The sequence below is a fragment of the Argopecten irradians genome, unplaced genomic scaffold (genome assembly GCF_041381155.1).
Source record: "Argopecten irradians isolate NY unplaced genomic scaffold, Ai_NY scaffold_0544, whole genome shotgun sequence".
Taxonomy (NCBI): domain Eukaryota; kingdom Metazoa; phylum Mollusca; class Bivalvia; order Pectinida; family Pectinidae; genus Argopecten; species Argopecten irradians.
The window spans coordinates 7,133-18,167 of record NW_027188011.1 but is presented as its reverse complement, the minus strand read 5'-3'; the positions used below and the strand labels follow the sequence as shown (position 1 = coordinate 18,167).

At 35.6% G+C, this 11,035-nt stretch overlaps 1 protein-coding gene across 1 annotated transcript; it reads right to left on the bottom strand.

Moving 5' to 3' along the window:
• Positions 1-340: 340 nt before the first annotated feature.
• On the bottom strand, positions 341-6,019 carry LOC138312966 (uncharacterized). Its single transcript, XM_069253664.1, has 4 exons — positions 5,240-6,019; positions 2,590-3,057; positions 2,211-2,426; positions 341-803 (listed from the first exon to the last, which is right to left on the bottom strand). The coding sequence occupies exons 1-4, from the start codon at positions 6,017-6,019 to the stop codon at positions 549-551; spliced, it is 1,719 nt and encodes a 572-aa protein (XP_069109765.1). The 3' UTR covers positions 341-548.
• Between the last annotated feature and the right edge of the window lie 5,016 nt (positions 6,020-11,035).

Sequence of the window (11,035 nt, the reverse complement as noted above, 5' to 3'; positions counted from 1 at the left end):
TACATTAATAACATAGAGCTATGTTGCATGTAAAATGACGCCTGCACATTTTAGTGTCTCCATTTTTGTCTTTTTGATTTAAGAGGTTGCTAAAACATTGAATGGGACTTATAGCTATAAACAGCTTACACCATAAACAATAGCATACAAGGCAAATGGTATGTTGCATAATATTTGGTAATTTAACTACAGGAAGGTTCAAGTCAAATGCTCGATACCATGATGATAATATACACCCTGGTATTGTGTGATAAAATATGTTTAAGGATGCATAAAGGTATAAATGATTAGAAACAATATCAAAATACTATGTAATACAAAGCATAAAGTAGTTTAGCTTTACATTAATAAGAAAAACAAAAGTTTTCAAACAAGCTTTTAAACAAAAAGTTAATTGACTTTAAGAAACATTATCCCAAAATTGAGTCAATTTCACCAGAATTTTTTTTTTTTTTTTTACTAGAAATTCAGGTAAATTTTAGGTCAGGTCATTTTGCCTATGTAGGAAGAAAAAATGATATTCATGCAAGGAATATATTGGTAGGCACTTAGAAGTCGGTTTCCATTTCCTGGATTGCACCTCCCATGACAGTAAATGTCAATTGTTGATTGCATAGTTCTTTCAAGAAATTGTCCAACTCGTCCAAGTCATCAGATAAATTGAACCTGTCTTTAAAGGCAGTTTTTGGGATTGTAAGGTCTAGGACTTCATCATGATCATCCACTGTGAATGTGATGTCATCAGTTTCAGATGTATATCCTATGATTGTGGTCACTTTCTTTTCAGGTTCTGGATCCACAGTCTGGAAGAGGAAACAATATTAAATTAAGAAAGCAATGAATTACCATGTAACTATACACACTAGAAAAGCCCAAAAGGCCTTTCATATTAGGCCCTTTTATAGATGAAGCATTTTTAGTTGAAACCATGATATTTGACTTAATTACTTGATTATTGACTGGCATGTATCCCATTTTGACCTCACACATTTTGTTTTACATTCCTATAAAAACATTTACGAGAAGCTATGTATATTTTAAATTCTAAACTGACCTGTGACCTTTGAGTTGTTCTCACGTGACTTTCTGTTTCATTCTGAATAACTCTGTTACATACTGTTATAACAAAATGTTAACTAAAAGGAATGTTCAATTTGACCTTGACCTCTGACCCCATCATCTTGATGTTGTGACATGCAACCTGCTATTTTATTTGACCCCATCCTTAAATGACCTTTCTGTGTTAATAGGACGTTAAACAATCAAACCAAACCAACTTTCCTTCATAATGTTTTTTTTTTCAATTAGACTTTGACCCCATGACTTTGAGCCTTGACGCTTTGACATTGATGTTTTATCTTGCAACTTCCTGTTGATTACTGACCAGAATCAATATTTCATGAAATTGTATTTTTAGTAATAATGACCTTGACCTTTGAGTGACCACGCAGAAATTCAAACTGATTCAAGCTATGGTAAACACAAACACGTGAATTAAGTTTTAACAAAATGTGATGAAAATTTGGCCCTGCAGGTAGGGCGTGAGAATTGTACCTGCTGCCCCTATTGCATGATCGTAAAAGGCGACAAAATTTAGGATCTTATCTTTTCTCTTCTTCCTAACTGACTTTATCTTTCCTAATGCCTCCCTTGGCACCGCCTCACTTTTGGCCTTGAGTTGAGCGTTCGCCCCTGTGAGGAAGGCTATGGGTTCTGTCCCCTGGCCGAGACACACCAAAGTCTATAAAAGTGGTAGTTTCTGCTCCTGCTTAGCGCTCAGCATACAGGGAGTGGGACGACTGGTTCGCCCGTTGTCAGTATAATGTGACCGGGTGGGGTGTGTTGCTTGGTGTCTTCGGCGGCATGCTTCAGTGATATAGCACTATAAAAAGGGCAACAGTTCCACTATACAAGAAGACACAACACTAATATACCGCAGTCTCCCAAAACACGCACCTCGCACAACATACACACAAAACACCGCATACATGGGAGGCCGTCCTTACATGACCATAGCTGTTAATAGGACGTTAATAAATCAAACAAACAAACAAACAAAAGTGATGAAAATTATAGCTCTACAGTTATGATATGTAGGTAAACAACTCTGATCAAAATTTAATGATTTTTATAAAACATTGTTTAATAATGTTATGAATTTGGTATGATTCCTAAGTGCATATTGCCCAGATTCCCAAGTGTGCACTTACCTCTATTGATGAAATGTTTGTTGTGCACAGTGATGTTTCTTCCTTGTAGTGATTGACTACCACGTTCGTTATCTTTACATGGTCACCGGTCTCCAGCTTTGAATCTGCGATGTCACGCCACAATGCAGCTTTGGCTACATCTGCATTGTCCTTAAGGGTGATGTTGCGGACAATGACTGGAACCCCCTTCACTGGCACTTTTTGGGTTTGGTCAACCTAAATAATAATACATGTATTTGAAAATATTAAAAAAAATGACCCATTATTATGTAAGCATTTCATAAATAATTATTTTACAGAGTCAACAATCAAACAAGAAAGATCTGAAATTGGGTTACTGCATTAGTTCAAAAACTTGTGTCTTTAAATCATAATTTGCTGTGAATATTTTTCTACGTGTGGCTATTACATGTACCTGTATTATTTTGCCTTTAACAGTCAATCTCTGTTTGGTTGGTGAGAGTTTTGCTGCAGCTAGCGGGATTAATGGTGGAGGTGGTGGGTTCAGTATTGCTTCAGCTTGCTGAGACACTTCTGGTGGAACATCCATGTCGGCTGTGTTTGATATTTTTGAGTTTCGTGTAACTACAAAGTTGTCTGATTTATTGATAAAATTTCTAATAATGACACTGTTTCCTGTCTGGAAAAACTTGAATTTGTCAGGATCATAAATGGTTGTGAGAATTGCAGTGGTAGAATCAGCAATAGCACATCTCATAAACTGCCTATCTTCACCTTTGTCGTTTCTATAGTTCTTAGGATCACCAGCTAGTATTATTTTTGCTCTTAGTGGTTTGTTGTACGGTAGTGGTTTGTCAGCCTGGAGGAACTTCTGAATTGACATCATCTGAAGATACATAATAAACGGGCGTATAAAAAACTAATTATTCTTTTTCAAACTGGAAAACAGCTGTACATTAGAAAGGAATATGTACATGCAAACAGTTGTTATTAGAAAAAAATCTTTTAAACTATGATTGCAATTTTCTAAAAATAAATAAGAAATGGGTAGGCACACAGATGGACTTGATTAAACTACTGGGCCCAGTTGCGTAGATATTGATGCAGGGCCCTAATAGACACCCCAATTTTAAAAATTGCCCTGGTACATGTATTACCACACACTGCTAAAGAGGATTGTATTTCCCCAGCAAATTAAGAATTAACGAGAGAAATGATTCATGGAAATTATATTTACTTACCTGATAAATACTGCAAATATGCAGGAGTACTTGTATTGTTTAAACAGTTAAAACTATTTTAAAATAATAAAAATAGGTTTGTGATCGGAAAAATATGATTCCAAAACGCCAAATTTTTCAATGTGATTTTCTTGTAGGTTTGTGTATATATGATCTAAACAGGAACTGTAATCTGTAGTTATAGTTGAAATTAGCTGATTGCAACCAAATACTTTATTCATATATGCAACAAGGCCATTATTTTCATTTATATTAAAATTGAAGTCTCCCATAATAAGAATAGGAATATTTTTATCAATAAATTGAGAAAATTGATAAAAAAACTGTTTCCAATTTTTTAGTGTAGAAGATTTAGGTGAAGAATATACAAAACAGAACTGCAAGGAAATATTTTTTTCACATACGCGAAAAGAAATGAATTCTACAGAATTAATGTAATCCATTATTAGATGCGTAAGATGATATTTTGTGTAAACTACCATGCCATAATTTGTTCTGTGATTATCTGTTTCATTCTCTACATGGAAATCCTTTTGAAATAAAGAAAAATTTGGCAGTGTGTAATCTGATGAATTATCTTGGGGTCCAAGACGACTTTCACAAAATACAAGGATATCAGCAGTCATTAAATTGTCATCAGAACGTATATCATTGAAGTGCAAATATAAAGACCTAGTATTATGGAATACTACTTTAGTGTCATTAAATTCATTCAAATTTGGGACACACATAAATGAACCACTATTTCGCATTCTTAACATTTCGTTTTGAACATTTTCTGAAACCGATATCTTTTTTTCGTTAAAATTTGATATATAAACATTAGATAAAGATGTTACCCTACTTAGACCAACATAGTGCATGTGATCGTTTTTTCTATTTCCAAAATTAATTACTGCTGATTTCATTGTAGCCCCCTGTGCTTTATGAATTGTTTTTGCTGCTGCTAAATGTATAGGAAATTGCCTTCTCGAGATTTGATATGACTTGTAATAATTAATCGAAAATTTCTTAGTAATTTCCAAAATAGGTATCCAATTTAATGAAATATCTTTTGTATACAAATGTCTAAAGTGACTTTTGGCAAGTTGACCAATAGTGTTATTTTCAAATTGTACCCATATAATACTGCACCTCTGAGAACCTTGAACCCTATAATCAAGCTTTTTGACAAGACATGGTGTACCATTTGTAAGTCCATCAGTAACATTTACATTTATGCACAATTCTGCTGGAAGATCTTCCGCTATATGTAACCATTTGGCAAGACCCATGGTTTTAGAACTATCAAGTGGTAGTTTTGACAAAATGTGTTGTTGGGCATTGAATGATAAATCACCAATTACAGCATCAAAGGCTTCAATAACAGTTTTTTTCTCAGATGCAACTTTGTTACATACTATCGTATTGTATGTGTTTACTTCCTTTCTTGTTGTAAATAATCTAGGAGTGTTCAAGTCAATTTGATTTCCTTCACTTGCATGATAATCAATTTGTGTATCATTAACAAGTCTAGATTTCAAAATTTGCAAGTCATCTTCAGTATGAATTCCTTCCCGCATTCGATTTAGAATGTTGGCAAACTCACGGTCGTCGTTTTGCCTCATTATATCAGTTAATTCAAACAGACGGAAGTTTTCACACCAAATATTTGATGCAAGTGTTGACAAGTCAGTGGTTGATGATGCAGAACCTTCTGAAAATACCCATCCATCCATTACAGGTTTTAATTGAAACAAATCTCCAAATGCTATTACATTAATGCCTCCAAATAATTTTTGCAACCCATGATTTCCTGAAGTCTCAAGTTTATAAAATTAAACATACCTTTACCAACATTGAAATTTCATCAATAAGGAGTAATTTGAGTTTTGAATACCTTGATCGTAACGTATTCAACTGTTGCATATCTAATGGTTTAAATGAGAAACCTTTTCCAATAGGTATACAAAATGCTGAGTGAAGAGTGTTCCCATTAATATTGTAGGCCGCTTTTCCAGTGGGAGCACACAGCAGTATTTTCTTTTCATCTGGGTTAACATTGCGTAAATGCTTAAAATACTTGTTCAATGCTCGATATATAGCTCGCAGGACAACACTTTTTCCAACACCTGCACCACCAGATATGAATTGGTACAAAGGAGAAGATTCAAAGACCTTATGCCAATGTAAAACATGATAAAATATCTGCTTTTGCTTGGCATTAAGTGCCCTTATCATTTTGCGGAACTCGTCATCGGACATTTCATTTTCACTTTCACATTCAATTTCGATTTGCTTACGCATTATACCAATATCCATTCCAATATCATAATCACAAATTTCTTTCTCTCCTGGATTAAAAGGTGCATATTGTTGTGATAACGTGCAAGGAATAACTGAATCACAGTCATTATCATGTTGTGATGATGGTGCGAAATCATTTATTTCATCACATTCGTTAAATTGTTCAAGTTCCAATATTGCAGATTCGAGTGCTGCTTTATGCTGATCGTATCGCATACGCGTTTTTTCAATTTCGTCTTTAATTGACAAGTATCTTTCCTCAAATGAAGTGCATTGGTTTAATAGATCTTTCTCTTCATTTCTCCATGCAGTGAACAACATTATGAGTTCTCTGAAATGATTTTCTCTGTCTGTGTCAATATTAAATCTTACATACCTAAGTATTTTGGAATGTTCTCGCTCCTTTATGATACTGCCGTCATGAAATATGAATTCTTTTAGTTTTTTTAGCCCACCATCATCAGATGGTGGGCTATTCAAATCGCCTTTCGTCCGTGGTCCGTCGTCCGTCCGTCCGTCCTTCCGTCCGTCCGTCCGTCCGTCCGTCCGTCCGTTAACAATTCTTGTTACCGCTATTTCTCTAAAAGTACTGAAGGGATCTTTCTCAAATTTCATATGTAGGTTCCCCTAGGACCCTAGTTGTGCATAATGTATTTTGGGACTGATCGGTCAACAAGATGGCCGCCAGGCAGCCATCTTGGATTTTGATAGTTAAAGTTTGTTACCGCTATTTCTCATAAAGTACTGAAGGGATCTTTCTCAAATTTCATATGTAGGTTCCCCTAGAACCCTAGTTGTGCATATTGCATTTTGGGACTGATCGGTCAACAAGATGGCCGACCAGCCGCCATCTTGGATTTTGATAGTTAAAGTTTGTTACGGCTAATTCTCAGAAAGTACTGAAGGGATCTTTCTCAAATTTCATATGTAGGTTCCCCTAGGACCCTAGTTGTGCATATTGCATTTTGGGACTGATCGGTCAACAAGATGGCCGACCAGCCGCCATCTTGGATTTTGATAGTTAAAGTTTGTTACGGCTAAATCTCAGAAAGTACTGAAGGGATCTTTCTCAAATTTCATATGTAGGTTCCCCTAGGACCCTAGTAGTGCATATTGCATTTTGGGACTGATCGGTCAACAAGATGGCCGCCAGGTAGCCATCTTGGATTTTGATAGTTAAAGTTTGTTACCGCTATTTCTCAGAAAGCACTGAAGGGATCTTTCTCAAATTTCATATGTAGGTTCCCCTAGGACCCTAGTTGTGCATATTGTATTTTGGGACTGATCGGTCAACAAGATGGCCACCAGGCAGCCATCTTGGATTTTGATAGTTAAAGTTTGTTACCGCTATTTCTCATAAAGTATTGAAGGGATCTTTCTCAAATTTCATATGTAGGTTCCCGTAGGACCCTAGTTGTGCATATTGCATTTTGGGACTGATCGGTCAACAAGATGGCCGACCAGCCGCCATCTTGGATTTTGATAGTTAAAGTTTGTTACCGCTATTTCTCAGAAAGTATTGAAGGGATTGTTCTCAAATTTCATATGTAGGTTCCTCTTGGACCCTAGTTCTGCATATTACATTTTGGGACTGATCGGTCAACAAGCTGGCCGACAAGCAGCCATCTTGGATTTTGATAGTTAAAGTTTGTTACGGCTATTTCTCAGAAAGTATTGAAGGGATTGTTCTCAAATTTCATATGTAGGTTCCCCTAGGACCCTAGTAGTGCATATTGCATTTTGGGACTGATCAGTCAACAAGATGGCCGCCAGGTAGCCATCTTGGATTTTGATAGTTAAAGTTTGTTACCGCTATTTCTCAAAAAGCACTGAAGGGATCTTTCTCAAATTTCATATGTAGGTTCCCCTAGGACCCCAGTTGTGCATATTGCATTTTGGGACTGATCGGTCAACAAGATGGCCGACCGGTGGCCATCTTGGATTTTGATAGTTAAAGTTTGTTACCGCTATTTCTCAGAAAGTATTGAAGGGATTGTTCTCAAATATCATATGTATGTTCCTCTAGGACCCTAGTTCTGCCTATTGCATTTTGCGACCACCATCTTGGATTTTGATAGTTTAAAGTTTGAAAAGCAGAAAAAAGAATTGTAAGTTTGAAAAGCAGAGAAAAGATCCCTCTTTCATTTGTCAGACATAGATCAATCTTTGGTGGGCGCCAAGATCCCTCTGGGATCTCTTGTACATTTTGCAACATCTTCTGTTGTAGGTTCATTACCTGAATTTTGTTCTGGGTCATCATCAATAGTTTCAGAAAAGTCATACTCAGGAAGTTCACCATTCTGAAAAATCAACTTTTGCTTTTTTTCTCTTTTATTTGGTTGTAAATTGTACATTGCAACAAAATCTGCATAGCAACAGTTTTCCATCTGTCTAGGTCGACGCTTGTATCTTTTTAATGAATTATCCATTTCGATGTTTGTGGAAGACTCTGGTAACTGTTCTAGATCTTGTAAACATTTTACCAACACAGTTCTATTTTCTGGTGAATTTGTATCTACAAATACAACTGATCTGGAAGACCTCCTTAATGGGATTTGAAGTGTCAAGTAAACAGCTTCTTGAGCGCCTATCTCAACATGTGTCAAAAACTTGTTTCCTATTGATCGCACTTGCTGTTTCATATCACTGCCTTTTCTTTTCGCATCTTTGCAGGCCTCTTGTAGAAGGTTTGACATCCCCCTTTGTCCCTTGGATATATATGAAACAATGTAAGATGCACAAGAATAAGGGTCTAACACATACTGAATATCCATGTTAGCCTGCCAAGCCTCAATCAATGTTTCATTGTAGTTATTTATTCGAATTTCAGATAAGGATCTTTTCAGAAAAATCTTGGGGCTTTTCAATGAGGATCTTATTGCAAGAGTATATTTTTCCAAAGTCATTCCAATATTTGTTAAGAATACTTCAAAGGAACAATCATCACCTTCTTTAGCAGTCTGCATTGAATTAAGATACTGGCATATCTTTTCATAACTTTTCTTTAAGTCAGGAATTGATGTTTTGTGTATTTCACATTCATCTTGATTTATTGGCTCTAGGATTGAAGTTTGCGGATATGGTGGTATGGGGAAATTGAATCTACATGCTGCCTTGCCTTTCTTTCGGCAAGTTCTGGCGTGACGATGTGATTGATAATTAACAAATTGTGGTATTCGCCCATTTCTTTCACAAGTGACATACTTATCAATAAAGTTTGATATAACTTCATTACTGTCTTTTCCATATAATGGAGCACCATGTATCCATACCAGCATATGTATATGAGGTGAACCTCTCTGCTGAAATTCTACTCTATAAAAGTAATCATCTATCGTTCCAATAGGAGCCAATTTGTTTTTCAATATGTCGGATACAAATTTCGTATTCTGAAATCAAAATATCGAGCACAAGTTACAGGATCTGACCTGATGAGATCACATTTTTGTTCCCAATTTAAATCGTTTAATTCCTGATCTGAAAACTCTTTTTGTATTTATTTTGCTCAGAGAAGTGGTGTCCACTTTGTTTCAGCTGCTGAAAATGAGCAAAACCAAGTTGGTAAACCTAACTGTCTTATCATTGCATATACATCCGTTTTTGCTTGTTCCCAATAAGGTGGTGATCCCCTCATGTTCCGTAAAACTCTGTAGCCATCATCTTGTCTCAGGATATTATCAATTTGACCAGGTTTTAGTAACATACCAGCTGTTATTTTTTGGTCTTTTGTTTTGCATTTTCTCATTGCTAATGTTACCTTATCTTGAAGTTGTTTGATTTGTAATTTTTTTAATTTAAAGAAAATATTTGGTAAACAATTTGCAACCCTCCTGTCTTCATTCCGTAATTCCCATTTGCATATGGTACTATAGTGAACAGGTGCTTTTCGTAAATTATTGTCCGTACGTGTTTGTCCGCAATATATTCCTGGAAAAGACAAAAATTCCGCATATTTGTCCTGAAAAAGACCAAGTGGACAGTTGCCTTCACCTGGAGCTACAGACAGAATTTCATTAAATTCTCTAAAGTCTGCAGGATGCAATACTGTATCTAAATTTCCAGATGATCTGTTTTCATAATTGTCCTCCTCTGTCCAATTGTCACTCTCTGATTCTGAATAATGCTCGTTTTTGTTTTCAGGATCATTTGTTATAGTACTGGATGTGTCAACACTAAAATTCGTCATTTCACTCTCCCAGTTTTAATTAATGACTATGCCTTCATTTCGAAATAAAGCACTGTTTGTAATTAGCCACCTTGCAGCTTTAATCACTTTATTAGGACGTATATTTTCAAAAGCAACATGGTGTTTATACTGCACTTTTCTTTTAAGTTTTAGCAAGATTGTTTCACTGTCATTGTATGTACGTGGCAAAGTTTGAATTGTTTTTGTGACATCAGCTGGGACATTGACAATATTTCCTTTTAAATTAATTTGACCACCTCTTGGCATTTCCCTTAACTGCATGAATGGAATTCGTCCTGCAACAAGTCTTTCTTCTAACTGAGTAAGGTTCAGTTCATTGGGTTTCTCTGGAAATATCATTCCATTTGACTTGGATAATGGGGGTAATTTATGATTTTGTAAATATGAGTAACAACACTTGCAAACCCATTATGTATCCTCAGCACTTTTTATTCTGTTTAAACAGTGTGAAGCATTTAACCATTTCTCTGTGACAGTAGTAGCCATAACAACATAATGTCTGAAAAACGTTTGACGACAACAGGAACATACATAAATAGGTCCAAGTTGAATGCTTCTGTGAAATTTCAATATCATGGATTCAACAGGACTAGCAAATTGTCGATTTTCTGTTTTTCTTTTCTTAGCCTGAGAACATCCAACATTATCTGCTTCCACTAGATTTTGTGATACTGAACAGATTTGTGTAGAAAAGCGTGATCTGTTTTGTTTTGTTTGTACTGTTGTGTTAATGCCCAACATGTTTAATTCATATTGCATATCTTTTAACTCCTGTGAACAGTAAGAACTGACTAGAGAAATTGCAGCAAATCTTGATGTGAAACAACAGAACCAAATACACATGAACCTCCTGATGAAGTAACACCTGAAGTATTTCTAGCATGTGGATCAAAAAGATAGAAAAAATTTCCATCATAATAAATACCTATGGCATTTCCTTGCATAATGAGTATACTAAATGCTTTTAAAGACGGAAGAAATGCAGAATAAATTGATGACTCCAAAGTAATACAGGGATAGCCATATGCACCATTTTCACATATAAATCCACTGAAACTACATTGTATAACTTAGGAAAACAGAGAAGTCTGGTCAGGAAACTGAATGTATTTAGGTATATCTGTTATTAA